The sequence below is a fragment of the Salvelinus fontinalis genome, chromosome 5 (genome assembly GCF_029448725.1).
Source record: "Salvelinus fontinalis isolate EN_2023a chromosome 5, ASM2944872v1, whole genome shotgun sequence".
NCBI classification, from domain to species: domain Eukaryota; kingdom Metazoa; phylum Chordata; class Actinopteri; order Salmoniformes; family Salmonidae; genus Salvelinus; species Salvelinus fontinalis.
The window spans coordinates 55,140,474-55,160,684 of NC_074669.1; the positions used below are offsets into that span (position 1 = coordinate 55,140,474).

Below are 20,211 nucleotides of genomic sequence, written 5' to 3' on the forward strand. Positions count from 1 at the left end.
AGTGGTACTGGAGCTGGGATATAAAAATACAATGATTCAACACAGATTCATGTCTTTAATATTGGTCCTCTGGGTAGGAGGACAACTCTCACTAGTAACAAAAGTGTGGTGAGCACATTCAGTTTTTTTTATCACTTTTGGGAAATTTTCACAAGTATGTGGTAAATTTTCACAACTCTAAGCACCAAAATCTAAACAGATCAAAACTGATCATTTCATAACTAAGCACATTTTCAATTGACTGAGTGCAACAGACAAAGTCAGTTGTTCACTGCACCAAATCACTCTTTCAATTTAAATTCATATTCAAAGTATTTGCTCGTCACAATGCAATGCTCGGTGTGACGTTGACACAGTGGTAGGATTTTACAGTGAGGAGGCAACAATGCGGATCTAGTTTTTCTTGCCAGAGTGAGACTTTTAATTTAGAAAGTGAAGAACTATGCTGATTGTCCATTATTGTCCATTTCCTGGTCCGAGTTTTGACTGTCAATCAGTGGGTGCATTCGAGTTAATTGTTTATTTAGTGTGTCCTACGGTTATAAATGGAAGTAGTATATACAAGAGGAGTGTCACGTTCCTGACCTATTTCTGTTAGTTTGTTGTATGTGTTAGTTGGTCAGGACGTGAGTTTGGGTTGGCATTCTATGTTTTCTGTTTCTATGTTGGTTTATGGGTTGCCTGGTATGGCTCTTAATTAGAGGCAGGTGTTTGGCGTTCCTCTAATGAAGAGTCATATTTAGGTAGGTGTTTTCACAGTGTTCGTTGTGGGTGATTGTCTCCTGTGTCTGTGTATGTCGTTGCGCCACATGGGACTGTTTTCGGTTTGGTTGTTTTTCGGTTTATGTAGTCTGTTCCTGTTTCATGCGTTCTTCGTTATATGTAAGTTCTTATGTTCAGGTGTGTCTACGTCGTTTGTTGTTTTGTTAGTGTATAGTCGAGTTCGTGTTTTCTTTAATAAATAATGTCTTCAAACTCCGCTGCATATTGGTTCAATCCCTGCTCCTCCTCTTCTGATAAAGAGGAAGAGGAAAGCCGTTACAAGGAGGCTGGTGTGAGGAGCTATTGGAGGACGGGCTCATTGTAATGGTTGGAACTGTATCAAACACGTTAAACATATGGAAACCACATTTAACTGTGTTCCATTAATTTAATTACAGCCATTACTATGAGCTCATGTGATCAAATGTCATGAAGTTTTGACTGCAGTCGACTGCAAGTTTCTGCATTTGCTCTTTACAAACTTCATCCTGCATTGTAGGTGGCTCTATTGTCACCCAATCATTAGGGTGCTTTTATTTGACCCATGCGAAACTTTAAATATACACAAATAAATGTGATTTGAGTCTCCCTCACTAAGTGATTGTACAATGTAGCCTACGCACATTATGATTTTAGTTTGTGGGTGTGTGATATGGGGGTTTAAATGCATGTTTATTTGTACATTTTAAATAACCTTTTATAAACAATACCAACACTGTGATGTTGATCTGAGCCTTGCTGTTTGAAAACTACTTTAATGTCCGGCTGTCGCAGATGCACCTCCCCACTTTTTTTCTATCTATTTAAGTTTACATTTTTATTTATTAACACCAGATACAAACATACACATATGAACAACTTACAGACACACACAAACAATGACTACATTTCATCTGCCCAGACCCGCATGCTCACACCCCCATCCCTAGTGCCTGCATTATTGTTTGCCACATGGCCTGAAAGTGTACAAAAAAAAATCTCAGTCGTCCATGCGCCAATTCTGTTCATGATGGCGGACAGGTTGATTTCCAAGTTTTAGAATAGGTTTTTTCAAGATGGGGGATGAGATAATTATCCAACCCATCGGGTATCTCACTACACCCAAATATGCCAGGTCTAGAAATAGTCAGACAGACGGATTAAAAGTAAGTTTACATTGTAATAGGCTACTTCTGACAGCCAACGTTCTAGCTCCGCCCATAATTTTTAGACTTTATAGCATTCCCAAGAAACATGGATTATTGAGTCACTGTTAGTTTTACACTTAGGATATGTTTCTACCATTGTGCTGTAGAATTAGTGAATTTTGTCTCTTGTATAATAAATTATATACATTGATTTATACTGTAAGCGTAGCCTACATTTTCGTTAACTCATTTTGTTAGTTATGCGCCGACATTCCCTCAATCATGTACCAACATCAGTTATTTTTAAGTCTTGTTTCCAATAGTTTATATTTTTTTAATAAGATTTTCAGTTGGATATGCTCTCTGCAAGGTTTTGTTTATTTTACTTATCGTAATAATATCCCTTTCAGACATAAATATGAATCCCTCAAGTTTACTCTGATTTTCACAAGATTTCAAATTTAAATTTCATGATATGTACCTTTTTAAGTTACATGTATTTGAAAACATCTACATTGGTCAGTCCAAAATGGCTTTTTAATTCTGTCATGGAAATAAATGTATTTTCTGTTAACAAGTCATTTACGGTTTCTATGCCTTAAAAGCTATTTAAGGATTGTTCTATAGGGATGTGTTTTTAAGAAGTTTTATTGGTAGAATACGTTACTGATAGAATACATCCCTAATAGACTTGTAAAATGTAATTAAATAGGCCTAAGCCTCTTGTGTAGGCTAAATAGTGTGTAGGCTAAAATGCACCTAATTTATGAAAGTTGCCAATCGCAATATAAAGTCCAGAGATGAAAAAGCCTGGAATGAGGAGAGATGACTAGAAACTATTCAGTTGACCGTTTTATGTGTGGATTAACTGTCGGAGTAGAGGACCTCGTGGATTTCAGGTAAACAATGTTTATATCCCAGGACAAATTAACTAGCAACAGCAAGCTAGCTAAATAGGACCATTTAGTTAGCAAGTGCAAGCAAACTAGCTAAATTGCCTTAAATGTTTAATGTTTTTTGACCTGTCCCCAAATTATTGTAATTGGTTCAGAGTTTGTTTTGATATTTTAACCTGCGTGTTGTGGACGCGTTTGGTGTGGCGACAAAATAAATGTATGCACGATCGCCTTCGCGCGCAGCCGGTTTGGGCTCCGTGTTAGGTCAAGTTCTCTCAGAAAACGTCTGCGCGTGTCCTCATCAGTTATGCCAAGCACTATCTTATCTCTGATCAGTTCATCTCTTAAAGAACCATAGTCACATGTAGCTAGCTGCCTTTTCCCTTAGCCTAGTGACAAAGTCGAAAAGCCTAGTGACAACCGAAAACATTGCTCTAATTTGCGGAAATCATGGTTAGTTATCCGACTCTGACACCATGTTTGAATGTTAAAATGACAATACACGGGACGTATGTGGCAGGGTCTACAGACAATAACGGATTACAAAGGGAAAACCAGCCACGTCGCGGACACCTACGTATCGCAGGGCTCTCCAGAGGGTGGTACGGTCTGCACACTCCCTGCCCTCCGGGACACCTACAGCACCCGATGTCACAGGAAGGCTAAAAAGATCATCAAAGACATCAACCACCCGCTGTTACCCCGCTGTCATCCAAAAGGCTAGGTCAGTACAGGTTCATCAAAGCTGGGCCCGAGAGACTGAAAAACGGCTTCTTTCTCGAGAGACTGAAAAACAGCTTCTTTCTCAAGGCCATCAGACTGTTAAATTGTCATCACTAGCAGGGTACCACCTGGCTACTCAACCCTGCACTATAGAGGCTGCTACCCCATATATTATAGACAGGGAATCACTGGCCACTTCAAATAATGGAACACTAGTCACTTTAATAATGTTTACATACTGCTTTACTCATCTAATATGTATATACTGTATTTTATTCTACTGTATTTAGTCAATGCCACTGACATTGCTCATCCTAATATTTATATATTTCTTAATTCCATTATTTTACTTTTGGATTTGTGTATTGTTATGAATTGTTAGATACTACTGCGCTGTCAGAGCTAGGAACACCAGCATTTCGCTACACCCGCAATAACATCTGCTAAATACTTGTATGTGACCAATAAAATGTGATTTTGATTTTAATTAAAGGTATACATTAATAATCATAGGTATAAACATTATGATAATACCTGCCTGTATATTACAGCAGTAACAAACACCAATACGAAGTACACCTTCTATAGGAATAGCCTACTTACCGATGATGAAAAGTACTGATATTCCCAAATATTGAAGCGTTGTCATTTTCCAGTTCTCTACTGCTCAGACTTTAAATGTCTCTTCACTTGCTTTACATTTGCGTCTGTCTCAAATTGTCTCAACTAAGTGAAATGAGACGGTCAGCCAATGGGAATGCGAGACAGTCTCAGCTAACCATCCAACCACCAATATGATTGGTTCCAATTATATTCGCCCTCGCCCCAAATCGAATTTACAGAAAACAAACCGAGGACGTGCGAGAACGAAGGTGGGGGATTGAAGGAGGAAATGGCGGAAACTGAGCTTTCGTTTGAAAGCGCTAGGAGTCTAATTGTGACCCCTTTCACAGGAAGTGAGAATGAGTTGGTTACACAAGGGCGAAGAAAAAGGGAAAAGAGAACTCAACTTGTGTTGTAAAATAGGAAACCAGTAGACTCGTTTATCCTGTCCAGTCACGAGATTGGTCCTATTTAGATTTAATCAACAACAAAAAAAATAAAACAAACCTTGTTTTATGTGTCTGCGGAGCAGAAGAAGCGTGTTTTAAAGACTCAAAAAGATCGGAGTGGAATGTTTTCTGCATGGATTTTCGTAGCAGGGCGCCTATCAAGGGGGTTACTTCTGGGTTCGCGTCAGAAATAAAGCCACACGATATAACTGAAGACATCGATGGAGTGGTTGGTGCACGTCGATTGATCTGTATGGTGACGGAGAAAAGTTCATTTCATCCATGCTAGTCTTTGATGAAGAGTCTCTCCCTTCTAATATAACGTTTGGATTCATGAGATACCCTGTAAGAGCTTTTGTGCACAAGCCTCTTCAGTGTCATACTTGTGTCAAGTGTGTGCAGGAAGGAAGAAAATCGACCGAGGTAAAGACAGTTTCAAGTTAGATATTCGACGGATATTCGCACTTTTAAAACTAAACTTTTAAACATCAATAGCTTTCAAACCACTTGAGCCACAGACTCCAAATAAGTGTCATTATGTTGGAAAAAATGCGTACAACACTGCACAGGTCTTATTTTCACGATTTGGACTTTCCAGAGCTTTCCAGAGCTAATAAACATGTGGAAATGTGAGCAGCATGTTTGTATTCCTAGTTGAATTAGTTAGGGAGCGTAAACAAAGTACCAGCGTTTTTTACATTCGAATTTCAATAGCTCATTGGTCATGTGACCTACTTGACTCAAACAAATTATTATATAGCTCCTGCCTCCTCTGGCATAAGCTATTCCCATTATACCCGTAGGCTACACTGAATAAACTATGAGCTCGAACGCACCCACTGTTTGACAGTCAAAACTCGTACCAGGAAATGGACAATAAACAAGGTAATCGTTTAATATTCGTTTTGATATACCTTCACGTTTTAATTGGTTATATGATCACGTTGTAGTTGTAAGTTTCGATAAGTAGGCCTAGGCTAAATACATGATCAGACAGCGCATTTTAGGCTACCGAGCAACGAGCAACAAGAGGTTTTGCGCGCACAATCCAATTGTCTGCGTTCGACCACAAACTCAAAACATGGTTCATTTGATTTGACAGGTGATCAAAAAACAAGACATCGGATAACATGACTAACCCCACATTATTGTAAGAACCTACATGTGATTCGCATAAACGGTTTCCATTCTCAATGTCTGGTTAGGCCTATTCATAATACGGCTTTAGATTAAGTGACTGAGGACATAATAACAATCGTTACAATGGTGTTGTAAATATCAGAATTTAATTGATACACTTTAAGCTGATGATTTATGCTGATGATCCTGTAGCAGTTACAGTAACACGTCACAGAAAAGCTGATATTGGCTGCAACACAGTCTCACATTCAATTCGCGCATATATGTACAAAATGTATTTCAGCAGATGTCGTGCGTTTTTGTGCATTTTTGGGGTGGTTAAATTCGTTTGAAAATACACGAATGTCTGTGCTACTTAATTCGTGCGAAAAGACACGAATTTAACCAGTAGGCGATACAAGCCTTTGCAACAACCATATTGACGCGATAATTTATATTTCATTTTTGTTCTTCTTAATGGCTAATTCAACGTCATGAATATACAGAAATGTTGTCTTTGTTTAACCATGTTTTAAAATGTGTCGTTGTATGCCTATATGTACTGTTTTAGACTTGCTGAACAGAATTTGAGAAAAGACGCACATTTACGTGCGACTTAATTCGTGGGAAATATTGTTTTATTAATGCCAATGCTGTTTTCTGTGCTTGATTTCACTTAAGACTTTGGATACTGGTGCACTTGTAATCAGAACGCCTTTTTTTTCATGTAGGCAACCATACACGATTTTATTCATAACCCATTTCATATTTCGTGGAGCATAAATTACACCATTTTCTTCATAATGCATGTATTACATGTTAAACAGGTTAATGTAAAATAATGAATTATGTTGGCTTACACTTATGGCCTTTCCAATGCCTTTCCATTATGATTATTACGGTCATGTCACTCATGTTATATACTTATGCTACTTTAACGCGATCAACCAGTTAGCATGTCAGAAATGTCAGTTTCCTAGTACCGACTAGCACTTGAATGCAGTATTATGCTGGCTTCACATTCTCCTGGGATACTGGACAATGGGAAGTCGTAACTCCGACATTATTGTTTTCAAGTTCTTTTCAAGTCGGAACAATTCTTAAACCAATAAGATTGGCCACATCATTTTCTAATTTCCCTCTTGTAATTCCTATTTGGAGGGTCATTCAAGTGAAACTTCCCAGTCGGAACTAGGAATCCCCGAGAACTCCGATAGTACCTGAACGAGGCATTAGTATGTGTAATAGCAGCTACATGCATAGCCTACATCTGTCTTCAGATTTATTTTATGGGTGATTTTTCCATTGACAGAAATGTATTTAGTCTTCCACTCCACTCTTCCGATACATTTATTTGCTGCAGACAAGATGATATTCAACAGGTAGGCATTTTGAAACCGTTCAGAGATTACTCCAAGTAATGGCACTCTTTGGGATCTTTGCCAGGGAACATTTAAATACATTATCAATGGCAAATACTGTTTTCTATGCTTGATTTCACTTAATATTTTTGGGTGTTGCGCTCATTGCAGTCAGAAAACATGTTGGCCGATCAAAACCCTTGCGGGTTTCTCTCCCCGAGTCGTACGAGAAAATAACGGAAAACTGACCCAAGATCAGTACTGTACATATGCAACTTCAACCCCATGTAATGCGGAGCGCGTTCCAGCTCGTCAACACAATCGGCTGCAGGGGAGGTTACTTTCTGTGTTGTTCAGTTTATATAATAATATCAAATTAAATGAATCTTAGAAACGCTTTTCCAGGCAGTTTGAATGTATATTCTTATTCTGTGCAGAATCTGTGTAATTTGACCTACAACACAAATGCGCACCATGACTTCAACAAAGAAGACAACTTGGAACCTACCCGATCCTCCCAAGCGATCATTCTCTTTCCCGGTAAGTGAAGTATGCAAATAAACCATGTGGTTGTAATCGATAGTATGTAATGTTATGGAGATTGATTTTTACGACATTTTTCAAACCACTATGCATTTTCACTGATCTGTCAAGGTTTTCAATCAAAATCTTAGCTATAGGCCTACTCAACAGTTCAGCTAGCTAGCTGGCTTTAGCTAGCTAGCGAGCTAGGCTACAGTCTATGGAGTTCAATGGTGGGCGCAGGGTTTTGTTCTGGGCAACATCTACACACCTGATTAAACTAGTTTGAGTGGTTAATTACTTTAATCCACATGTGTCAAACTCCTACCATGGGAGGTCTGAGTGTCTGCAGGTTTTTGCTCCACCCTTGATTGATAAATGAAGGTCACAAATGACTAAGGAACTCCCCTCACCTGGTTAGGTTGTCCAGGTGTTCATTGACATGAAAAACCAAAAACCAGCAGACACTCGGCCCTCTGTGGAATGAGTTTGACACCCCTGCCTATTAGAGCTAGTTCAACTTGTCTTTGCAAAGTCTTTATAAATTAGACAGTTTTAGATCTTGTGGAGAAAACAATTCCAAACAATGGATGAATTGGGACCACCAGACAGCAATGCTCCCATATACAGTGAATGGTCATCTTGTTATCCATCATTCACATTCTTTACATTTTTGTACACCACCTGTATTTTTTGTGATATAATCCACTTACTAATTAAGTACATTTTAATGCTGAGTTACATTTTTTTATTAAAATAAGTATCCTACATATACAGCTGTGAAATACAATTCTAAACTTGTTCTATTCTGTTTACTTTGCAGCTCCAAATAAAGACCCTTCACACCTACCACCCTTCTATTCAGACAACTCAGACCTACGGCTGACACCTTTAGTCTCTCTATCTCTCTCTTTCTTTCTATACATCCTCTTTGTACAGATCTCTTGATCTATCCATCTGGCTGCATTTTAAGTAAGTGGAAACTTTTTCTCTTTTAATTCAGCTTTCTTCCCATTTCTTGTGTTTTCAAAAACAAACCAGGTTGTAGTTTTAAAATGCCAACCAACTGGAGGAGATTATTCAAAAATTGTATCTTAAAATAAGCAACCAAATCCCACTGGCCCAAGTATTGTTTAATCTGTCAACTAACAACACTCATTGCACTGTGCACCTGAGGCTATGGCAGGTAGCCTACATCTAGGTTACAATAGTAGTCAACAGTTAGTATGACACATTACGTTACAGTGTGGCATGTTAAAGCCTCAGGCTTAGTTTTATTACTTGGCGAGGTCCATTATCAGATCTGACCCATATGATTGAGTCATTGAAACCCATGTCACCTTCAAACACACACACAGCACTTCTTTAGTGGGTTTGAGAAGGGTCAGGGCTTGATGTTTAATGTGAACTCAACGTCAGCTCCTTAGTTGGCCAAACTCTCTTTATTAATTGCTATTGTTAGTATAGTTTTTATCTCACAATCTGTAGTTATCCTTGTCAATTCAAGCCCATTGCCAGAGTGGACCTCCCTGGTGCATTCCATCAGTCAAAGTGATGTGTATAGGGCTATTCTTTCTGACACTTTCATATCCACCTTTCATGCAGAATGGCTCCTGGCTCCAGCCGTAAGCTGTGTCCTAGCTGTAAAACATCAATATGAGTAGCCTCAAAGAAGTGCAAGTTCTGTGGCGCAATAATACAGCTGAAGGTGAAGTTAGAGGCCCAGAAAATGAAGGCTACTGATGAATGGGCAACTAAGACTATTAAATATGGAAGATTTGCAACCTTGATTAATGCAGCAAACAAGCTGGTAAGCTTTATTATGTTTTCCTCTAAAAATATTTATGCATTTCTTGCTTAGGGAAATGATAGGCCCTATGCACTTATTTGTTGTTGTCATTTGACTGTAAATCTAAATGTCATTATTTGACTGATATTTGTTGTGTTTCTGGAAGTTATTTTGTTATCAATGATCCCAGGTACATAGGTTCCACAAGTTAGGAGTGTACCCCCTGCTACTCCTCAGCAAGAGGAAGAAGGGTAACATTTTGTCGTCAACTGCACTGTGTCCTCACAGTGGTATGATGAACCAGACCTCAATGGCAGCAATCCAAAGGTTGTATGAGGCAATTGTGAAAGGTATTTGGACAGAAATATGTATGTTTGTCTACTTTAAGACCCTATCCCTCAACCACCACATCCGTCAGACTGTAAAAAACTAATTATTCCACTTAGGCGAATTCGCCATAGTCAGCCCCTCCCTCTCCTGTTCTGCCGACCGAAACTCTCATCCATGCTTTCTTCTTCTCCTGAATAGACTATTGCAACTCACTACTCCCCGGCACTAACACAGACTCCCTCAATAAGCTCCAAATGGTTCAAAACTCAGCAGCCCGTCTTCAAACCCACTAAATCATCCTGGCAGCCTTTCTTCTAACCCACTAAATCATCCTGGCAGCCCATCTTCTAACCCACTAAATCATCCTGGCAACCCATCTTCTAACCCACTAAATTATCCTGGCAGCCCATCTTCTAACCCACTAAATCATCCTGGCAGCATATCACCCCCATCCTCTGTGAACTCCGCTGGCTCCCTGTCTCCCACCGCATTAATTACAAGATCCTCCTGACCTAAAAACATCTCCCCCCACCTTGCTACCCCCATCCTCTCTGACCTTCTTCTCTCCTATCAGCCCTCATGCTCTCTCCCCTCAACCACAGTTGGCCACCTTGTCATCCCCAGGTCCAAGCTCCAGAGTTTCAGTGACAGGGTCTTCTCCAGGGTTGCTCCTAGGCTCTGGAGCTCTGGAAGTCCATCATCATCTTTCAGTCCCGCCTAAAAACCCACCTCTTCACCATGGCCTACCCTTACCTCCCCCTCCACCATTTCCACACACCTCTTCACCATGGCCTACCCTTACCTCCCCCTCCACCATTCCCACACACACTTCTTCTGTTTCACACACTCATACATATGCGCAACACCTGCTCACTCCCTCACCTGCTATCTCACTCACATACTCACACATCACACCCTTTCCTTGAGCCCTTCTTACCTCTATCTAGCCCCGTTTACACCTGGTTCTAACATGCATTATATGTCCTGATCTTGTCCACAGTCTGATTGTTCCCACATTTTCAGACAGGTGTAGACGATTAAAAGAAGCATTGTGATCAGATCTTCCTGACCACGTCTGGAGTTGACAGTAAAACCATTTAAATCATCCTGCCTTCTAAAATCATTGACAGGTGGCACCATTGACTTATGGAATATATATGTGTCTTAAAATAAATAAAACAGTATTATTTTGAAAGAATATTTGTCAAAGAATTAGCATACAAGGCGGGACCAGTATATTTGTTCACAATGCGGACACAGTGGACTGATAAGACCACGTGTAGACGCATTTCTAAAAATGTGGGCACAATCAGAATGTGGACAAGATCAGGACAAAGAATGCATGTTTGCGCCAAAGTATTTTGTTTAATGTTTTTCTTCCTGTTGTTTAGTTAGATTATTGATTGTTTGTTAGTTTCTACAATTGTAAAGCTATGTATGTTTCATGTATAATTATTGTTATTATTAAAGTAGAGGAGTTAGTTCAGGCAAGCAACATTTCAACACATTCTTTTCACATATCCTGTGTAGAAGTTTATTTATAAACTGGGTGGTTCCAGCCCTGAATGCTGATTGTCTGAAAGCCTTGGTATATCAGACCGTATGACAAAAGATTTATTTTTACTGCTCTAATTACATTGGTAACCAGTTTATAATAGCAATAAGGCACCTTGGGGGGTTGTGGTATATGGCCAATATACCACGGTTAAGGGCTGTATCCAGGCACTTTGCATTGCGTCATGCATAAGAACAGCCCTTAGCCGTGGTATATTGCTATATACCACACCTCCTCGGGCCTTATTGCTTAAATATACATGCTCACCTCTGCCAATTGGAAACTGTTGTCCACTTGTCTGTCCCATCTCCTTAATATGTTCTATTTCGCAGTGGCAATCAACACCCATGCCCCCACACTACAACCCTCCAACCCTCCCCCTGTTGCTGCCCAAGAACTGTCTGATACAGTTGCCCCCCAGGAGACCAGCTACACCCTCATCCTCAACCAGGTTGAACCCCTGATATCCCCCACCGCCCAGGAGACCAGCTACACCCCCATCCTCAACCAGGTTGAACCCCTGATATCCCCCACCGCCCAGGAGACCAGCTACACCCTCATCCTCAACCAGGTTGAACCCCTGATATCCCCCACCACCCAGGAGACCAGCTACACCCCCATCCTCAACCAGGTTGAACCCCTGATATCCCCCACCGCCCAGGAGACCAGCTACACCCTCATCCTCAACCAGGTTGAACCCCTGATATCCCCCACCGCCCAGGAGACCAGCTACACCCCCATCCTCAACCAGGTTGAACCCCTGATATCCCCCACCGCCCAGGAGACCAGCTACACCCTCATCCTCAACCAGGTTGAACCCCTGATATCCCCCACCACCCAGGAGACGAGCTACACCCCCATCCTCAACCAGGTTGAACCCCTGATATCTCCCACCGCCCAGGAGACCAGCTACACCCCCATCCTCAACCAGGTTGAACCCCTGATATCCCCCACCGCCCAGGAGACCAGCTACACCCTCATCCTCAACCAGGTTGAACCCCTGATATCCCCCACCGCCCAGGAGACCAGCTACACCCTCATCCTCAACCAGGTTGAACCCCTGATATCCCCCACCACCCAGGAGACCAGCTACACCCCCATCCTCAACCAGGTTGAACCCCTGATATCCCCCACCGCCCAGGAGACCAGCTACACCCTCATCCTCAACCAGGTGGAACCCCTGATATCCCCCACCACCCAGGAGTCCAGCTACACCCCCATCCTCAACCAGGTTGAACCCCTGATATCCCCCACCACCCAGGAGACCAACTCCAACTCGCTGAGCATGACACAGTCAAACCCATCCAATCCCATCCTACCCCATCCAAACCCATCCTACCCCATCCTACCCCATCCAACCGTGTCCTACCCCATCCTACCCCATCCAACCGTATCCTACCTCATCCAACCGTATCCTACCCCATCCAACCCCATCCTACCTCATCCAACCGTGTCCTACCCCATCCAACCCCATCCTACCCCATCCAACCGTGTCCTACCCCATCCAACCCCATCCTACCTCATCCAACCGTGTCCTACCCCATCCTAACCCATCCTTCCCCATCCTACCCCATCCAACCCCATCCAACCGTGTCCTACCCCATCCTACCCCATCCAACCGTATCCTACCCCATCCAACCCCATCCTACCTCATCCAACCGTGTCCTACCCCACACAACACCATCCTACCCCATCCTACCCCATCCAACCCCATCCTACCCCATCCAACCGTGTCCTACCCCATCCTACCCCACACAACCCCATCCTACCCCACCCAACCCCATCCTACCCCATCCAACCGTATCCTACCCCATCCAACCCCATCCTACCTCATCCAACCGTGTCCTACCCCATCCTACCCCACACAACCCCATCCTACCCCATCCAACCGTATCCTACCCCATCCAACTCCATCCTACCCCATCCAACTCCGACCAAGGAAGAGGAAATATGACTACATGCAAAAAGGTAAATTAGTATCTAACTTATATTGTTTATTCATAAATGTTAATGATGTCAATAACTTAAATTATGCTTTTAATAAATGTATAAAACAATTCCAGTTATTGATGGCCTCCTACTTTTCAGGAGGCAGGCATACTGTACACTCTTAGAAAGAAGGGTTACAAAAGGGTTCTTCGGCTGTCCCTAAAGGAGAACCCTTTTTGGTTCTAGGTAGAACTCTATTGGGTTTTACATGGAACCAAAAGGGTTCTACCTGTAACCAAAAAGGGTTCTCCTATGGTGACAGCCAAATAACCATTTGTAAGAGTGCAGTCTAAGGCTAGGCATAGATGTACAATGAATAATGCAATTGACTGTCCTGCTAACTGTATTAATGTTCTGGTGAGTGGTGACTAAATATATTAATGCATTTATTGTTTCAGAGTGTCCAGTGCATCCGGGGCAAACGATTTTCCCTATTCTCAAGATTCTTGCCAATAGAACTTCAAATGAGGTAAATCTGCAGAACATTGGCATTCCTGTGACTGTATTTACAGGCTAATCCTAGTGCAACACCAATTGTAGTTAACTTGCAGCGCATAGACCTGGTAGTTAAAGTGGCAATATGTAACTTTCTGGGTGGACCGACCAAATTCACATAGAAATGTTAGTTACAGATCATCATTCTACTTGAAAGCAAGTCTAAGAAGCGGTAGATCTGTTCTACAGTGTGCGTTATAACTATGCTTTCCCGTTCTTAAGTTTTGTTATTGAGTCTTTTACTTTGGTTTTGTTTCTATTTGTTTCATAATAAAGGGTCAGGAGCAGAAAGTGAGGTGGAAGCCATGGTATGTTTACTTAAACTAATCTCCTAGAATGAATTGAGGATATACTGTACACTCAACACCATATGTATTGAGGATATACTGTACACTCAACATCATATGTATTGAGGATATACTGTACACTCAACACCATATATATTTGGACAGTGAAGTTAAAATGTACAATTTGACTCTAAACTCCAGCATTTTGGATTTGAAATCAAATGTTTCATATGAGGCGGTAGTACAGGTCACCTTTTCACAATTTAGAAAGGATATCACTTTATGTATATAGTCCCCCAATTTGAGGAAGCCATAAGTATTTGGCCAAATTCACTTAAAGTGTATTGAAGTTATAGTAAATGAAACCTTTTATTTACAATACTAAATTCTGGAGTATAGATCCAAATTTCACATTTTACCTTCACTCTCCAAATACATATGGTTTTGGCTGTACCTTGGGATTGGATGTTACAGTGCCTTGCAAAAGTAGTCAGACCCCTTGGAAACGCCTTTGACAGTGATTACAGCTGTGAGTCTTCTGGGTAAGTCTTTTAGAGCTTAACCCACCAGGATTGGGCAAAATTATCACATTATTCTTTATAAGTCTTGAACTCTGTCAATATGTTGGGGATCATGTCTAGACAACAATTTAAAAGTCTTGCAATAGATTTCCAATCAGATTTAAGTCCAAACTTGAACTTGGCAACTCAGGAACATTCACTGTTTTCTTGGTAAGCAACTCCAGTGTTGATTTGTCATTGTGTTGTAGGTTATTGTCCTGCTGAAAGGTGGATTCCTCTCCCAGTGTCTGGTGGAAAACAGGCTTTGCATTTAGGACATGAAGTATATTCCTTTGCAGTGTTTTTCAGTACTAACTCCAGTGCCTTGTTGCTACAAGATGCATGAATAGATGTTTTTTCTCTTCTGTATATTTGTATTCTTCTTTTCCCTGTAGTTTAAGTCATTATTGTGGCGTTACTACAATGATGTTGATCCATCCTCATTGTTTCTACCATGACAGCCTGTAACTGTAAAATCACCAATGGCCTCATGGTAACATCCCTGAGCAGTTGCATTCATGTCCTGCAGCTCAGTTCAGAAGAACGACTATCTTTGATGTGTCTGGGTGGTTTAATACATAATCCACACCATAATTATTAACTTGACCATGCTTAAAGAGATATGCAATGTCTGATTTGTTATTGTGACCCATCTACCAATCAGTGCCCTTTATTAGGCTTTCGAAAAGCTCCCTGGTCTTTGTTGCTTGAAATTCAATACCTGACTAAGGGACCTTCCAGATGTTTTATGTATGGGGTACAGATGTATGGGTAGTTATTCAAAAATAATGTTAACCCCTATTGAGTCCATATAACATTTATGTGATTTGTTAAGCCAAATTTAACTTGTGAACTAATTTAGGCATGTCTTTATAAACAATCTAAATTTTCTTCCACTTTGACATTAGAGTACACCATTTTAAGGTGCTTGTTGACAAAAAATATAAATTAACTCAATTTCAATCCAACATTGTAACACAATAAAATGTGGCGAAATCCAAGGGGTATGAATACTTTTGCAAGGTACTTTATGTAGTTGAAATATTATATTTGAGAGGAGAAGAAGGCACTTGACCAACATCAGATTAGGTTTAACCAAAAATCATAAAACCCTTTTCAAAGGAATAGGTGCAACCCTTGCTCACAATTACATATTGAATGATTTATTATCTATTTCTGCTTAAAAACATGACATTCCTTATGTTTTCTTTCTTGTCTTACAGTGGCAAGAAATGGGACGATGACTGGATCAAGGCCGAGGACCAGGTTTCTCCAGTTTAACCATACTTTATGCACATATGTATTACAAACGTATTGCAACAGTGACACTTTTTTTGTTGGTTTTGGATCTGTACTCCTGAACTGTATTTGAAAGTATACAAACACTGAGGTTAGTGCAGACGATCAGCTTTTATTTGAGTGTATTTTCATCCATATCTGGTGAACCGTTTAGAAATTACAGCACATTTTGTACATAGCCCCCCCATTTTGGGGGAACAAAAGTATTGCGATAAATTCACTTGTGTATTAAAGTAGTCAAGTATTTTTGTCTTTTATGTTTGTATTGATTCATTTCACTATGTTATTAAATATTTATGTTTAATTTCACTCTCATTTTTGACCTTTAGTCTGCCTATTTCTATAACACAATGCACATAGCTGATTATCTTATGGAGTAGATACAATGATATTTACTAAAGACAGTTAATTTGCAAGTTTAATAGTCTTTTTTTCTCCAGATCAAACGTGTTGGTCTTTCAGCCAAAGCACCCCATACAGAAGCAATCAGTTGATATAATAAAGAACAAACACAAAAAAATCAGGCTATATGAATAAGACAGTAGTAGGTCAGATGGTTGAAAATCACAGTCATAATGTGATTTGAAATGCCAATGTTTACAGTAGGCAAAAATCATTTTGTGGTCTTCGTTTTTGTTGTTAGTGACACTCTCCAGTCTCCACTGCCGTGCTTCTGAACTCGCCAGGGTATACCCTGCATTTCTGCCGCACTAGCTAACAGTAGCTGTCCGTAGTCCTGAAATAAAACACAGGCGCACTATTAGAAAAGGAGAAAAAGGTTAACATACACAGTTCTTCATTTTACCTGGGACTTTTCCAATATAGTAAAGCTACAACATTCTGTTTGGAACAAATTAATGCAAATCTGAGATTTAAAGGTCACTTGTTTCCTTCTGTATTTCTACTGGAGGAATGTTAGGTCAATGGATAAAGGTACTGGATCATTTCTTTCCAAATGCCACCCTATTCCCTTGAAAGTGCACTACTTTTGACCAGAGGCCTAGGCACATAGTACAATGTTAGGCCTAGGCACATAGTACAATGTTAGGCCTAGGCACAAAGTACAATGTTGATACATTTGATATGAGCAGTGGATTAGGCTGACTAACTTTAGTACTTAGTGAATGTCTCAGTAATGAGGAAAGAATCATCCAAAGTGATGAGAATGTTGCATTTTGGGACAGCATTTTGGCCGACTGACGATGAACTTCGCAATTCATATCCAAGTTTATTATAGGCCCATAGGCTAGGCGCAGCTAGGCTATGTATTATAATACATAGGCCTACGTGTAAATCAACAGATTACATATATAAAGATCATATATACAGTATATATAATGCTATTACATATATTACTTTACCTGCATTAAATATGTTGGATATAGGCCTACCCCTGAGTGATATTGGCATGCAAAATTTTTAGCCCATAGAGGCAGACCGTCTATCTGCTCGGTCTCTAGGCTAGTTGTCCACGGAAAGTATTTAGTGAAGGTGAAAGCCAACTAATTTCATAACTGCTTTTTTTGAATAGGCAGTGAGAATTAATTTTCAGCATTGTTGCATATCAGGAATATGATGTGTCGAGGACCATGGCAATAGAGGTGCGGTTATGCGGCCATGTGGGTCATGGGTATAGGGGTTGAAAGGCCACATATAGACTGCTGAATGTCTATTTTTGAATTTCTAGAAGCGTCAATATCGATGTTTATATAAGCATTTCTATACATCCACTTTTTCTGCCATGAACCTTTATACCCCCCTAGGAAACCTTTGGAAGAGTTGAACTCTCATCATAGAGTCCCCCACCCCCCAAAAAATATATTTTTTTGTATCTTAGATTTATGGCTTGGCACAAATAATCCTATGCATGAATTAAACATAATTATGCAATCCCATACCCCTGGTGGCCATGGAGTACGTCCACTCAAAGAAGCTTTTTTGAAAAGTGTCCCCACAGATCATTCCGTTCTGGTAAGGGAAAAATACATATAGAAAATATATTAAATAACTTACAACAATAGTATAAACAAAACATACTATAATTCACTATGGCTGACTGGATTTGAGTTAAAGTAGGGCCAGTACATAGTGTTGACAGCAAAGCAGGTGAAAGTCAATGCAAAAGTAAGACGAGTATTTATGTTGTAAAGAGCAGAAATATTGGATGCAAGAGGGGCACAGATAAGGGGCATGGCAGGACAGTAGTGCAGGAGGCTAACACACACTGTAGCAAGAGTGGCACAGATAAGGGGCATGGCAGGACAGTGGTGCAGGAGGCTAACACATACTGTAGCAAGAGACCTGAAGTTTTAACATAGTAGTACTGGAAATAAAGTTATGTTATACAAAGTGTTGTAACAAAATGTAACATAGTTAACCTGAAGTCATACATTGGTAAAGCTGAGTATAATTGATTGTTACCCTGCCAAAGTAGTCAGTTCGCTGCTCCAAAATCCGCATAAACGCCAGACGGGACATTCCTGGGGCTGACACTTTCAGCTCCTCAAAAGAGCTGAACAGATCTACCTGGTATATGGTGTCACAGTTGACAGTGGCAGGTCAGTACCCATTCTTTATCAGATCTGCCAGGTTTGCTGTCCAGGTGCTAAGACAAGTTGTGCAGGTAAGCACAGGCACTGTGACATTGTAGCGACCTTGAGGGAAAAAATGTAGTCTGAATTAATGTTTTTTTACATTGCTACATCACTGTTTGGTTCTTGTAGATATTGCACATACCATTTATTCCTACGAGGATGATATGTTTCCCAGGGCCAACATGGATGGTGCTTGTCAGGCAACCACATATCACCTCTGGTACATCCAATGGTAAGAAACAATCTGGGGACAATATTTATATACAACAATAAACAACAATACATTTGAACTTTGATTTAATACAATCAGCCGCAATTTCTTTTTAAACACACCCTGTTCATGAAGTGCATATTTCCCATCACTGTGGAGGGATATGGCTGTAGTTGGAGGAAGGGGCGTGTAGAACCCCTCGATCATGGACTCTCTGTTGTGCAGGGGGAACTTTGCATGTGTAGAGACATCGCAGTCTTCGCAGTAAAGCTGTTTCGGCAGACAGTCTCTACATCGCAGAATAGCCCTTTTCACATTGCATGACTGACAGATCTTCTGAGAAGCATGCTCTGCAGCCAGCAGAGAATCTACAATCTCAGGCCTGGACTCCCTCCACCTATCCCGTGAGAGTTCCTTCCTCACACTCCAACTGTGTGATGCACCAGGCACAGCAGGATTTGAACACTCAGGGTCTTCTAAGTCAGCTAGGAGGATGTTAATTTCTCTATGAAGTATTGCTTTTTTGAAAACACAAAAATGGGAAAATGATTCAATTAAGAATATGATATAATTAATATATTAAAATGCACATACGGCTGTAAGTGGGTGACAGCAAATATATCTCTGCACAATCTATGGTGTGACAAGCCAAAAACCTCAGCTTTGATTCTACAGTAAATTCAATTACAGGGCAGACCAAAATGTTGAGTAAAATCTAAATTGGAATATCAAACAATAGAACTTGATCCTATCGTCAAATAGAAATTCTGAATGTTCTTAAAACAGCAACAACACACTGAGTACAAAACATTCTCTTTGCCTGACAGACTGACCAGGTGAAAGCTATGATCCCTTATTGATGTCACCTATTAAATCCACTTCAGTGTAGATAAAGGGGAGGAGACAGATTAAAGGAGGATGTTTAAGCCTTGAGACAATTGAGACATGGATTGTGTATGTGTGCCATTCAGAGGGTGACTGGGCAAGACAAAATATTTAAGTGCCTTTGAAAGGGGTATGGTAGTAGGTGCCAGGTCCAACGGTTTGTGTCAAGAACTGCAACGCTGCTGGGTTTTTCACGATCCACATTTACCCGTGTGTATAAAGAATGGTCAACCACCCAAAGGACATCCAGCCAAATTGACACAACTGTGGGAAACATTTGAGTCAACATGGGCCAGCATCCCTGTGGAACGCTTTCGACACCTTGTAGAGTCCATGCCCTGACGAATTGAGGCTGTTCTGAGGGCAAAAGGGAGTGCAACTCAATATTAGGAATACTTTGTACACTCAGTGTATTTTGACTACAGAGTAAACTCTCCTCAAAGGCAAATGCTTCCAGCTTCCACAATTACAGACAGTGGTTACAAAAGGAACGACACTGTGTAAACATTCCAATAGTGGATTTGAATGAATTCAACTAAGAATAATTCCATAATGTGGAATGGCAGATTGCTTCATATTAAAGGAAATGTGGAGGAAAAAGCTCTGCCAGGATGTTGTTATAGCACTCCCCTACAGAAGTATTTGGACAGTGATG

The 20,211-nt window shown here is 40.6% G+C and overlaps 1 protein-coding gene across 2 annotated transcripts; it reads left to right on the forward strand.

Annotated features, from left to right (window-relative positions):
* The first annotated feature begins 4,452 nt into the window (after window positions 1-4,452).
* LOC129855874 (mucin-2-like) lies at window positions 4,453-15,879 on the forward strand. Of its 2 annotated transcripts, XM_055923970.1 has the most exons (8): window positions 4,453-7,580; window positions 8,386-8,534; window positions 9,168-9,372; window positions 9,542-9,701; window positions 11,569-13,204; window positions 13,624-13,694; window positions 13,997-14,028; window positions 15,791-15,879. In XM_055923970.1, the coding sequence occupies exons 3-5, from the start codon at window positions 9,292-9,294 to the stop codon at window positions 12,783-12,785; spliced, it is 1,458 nt and encodes a 485-aa protein (XP_055779945.1). In that variant the 5' UTR covers window positions 4,453-7,580; window positions 8,386-8,534; window positions 9,168-9,291; the 3' UTR covers window positions 12,786-13,204; window positions 13,624-13,694; window positions 13,997-14,028; window positions 15,791-15,879. The 2 variants fall into 2 exon arrangements, with proteins under 2 accessions (XP_055779945.1, XP_055779946.1); XM_055923971.1 differs by lacking the exon at window positions 4,453-7,580 and having other exon boundaries at window positions 7,588-8,534.
* The last annotated feature ends 4,332 nt before the right edge of the window (window positions 15,880-20,211 follow it).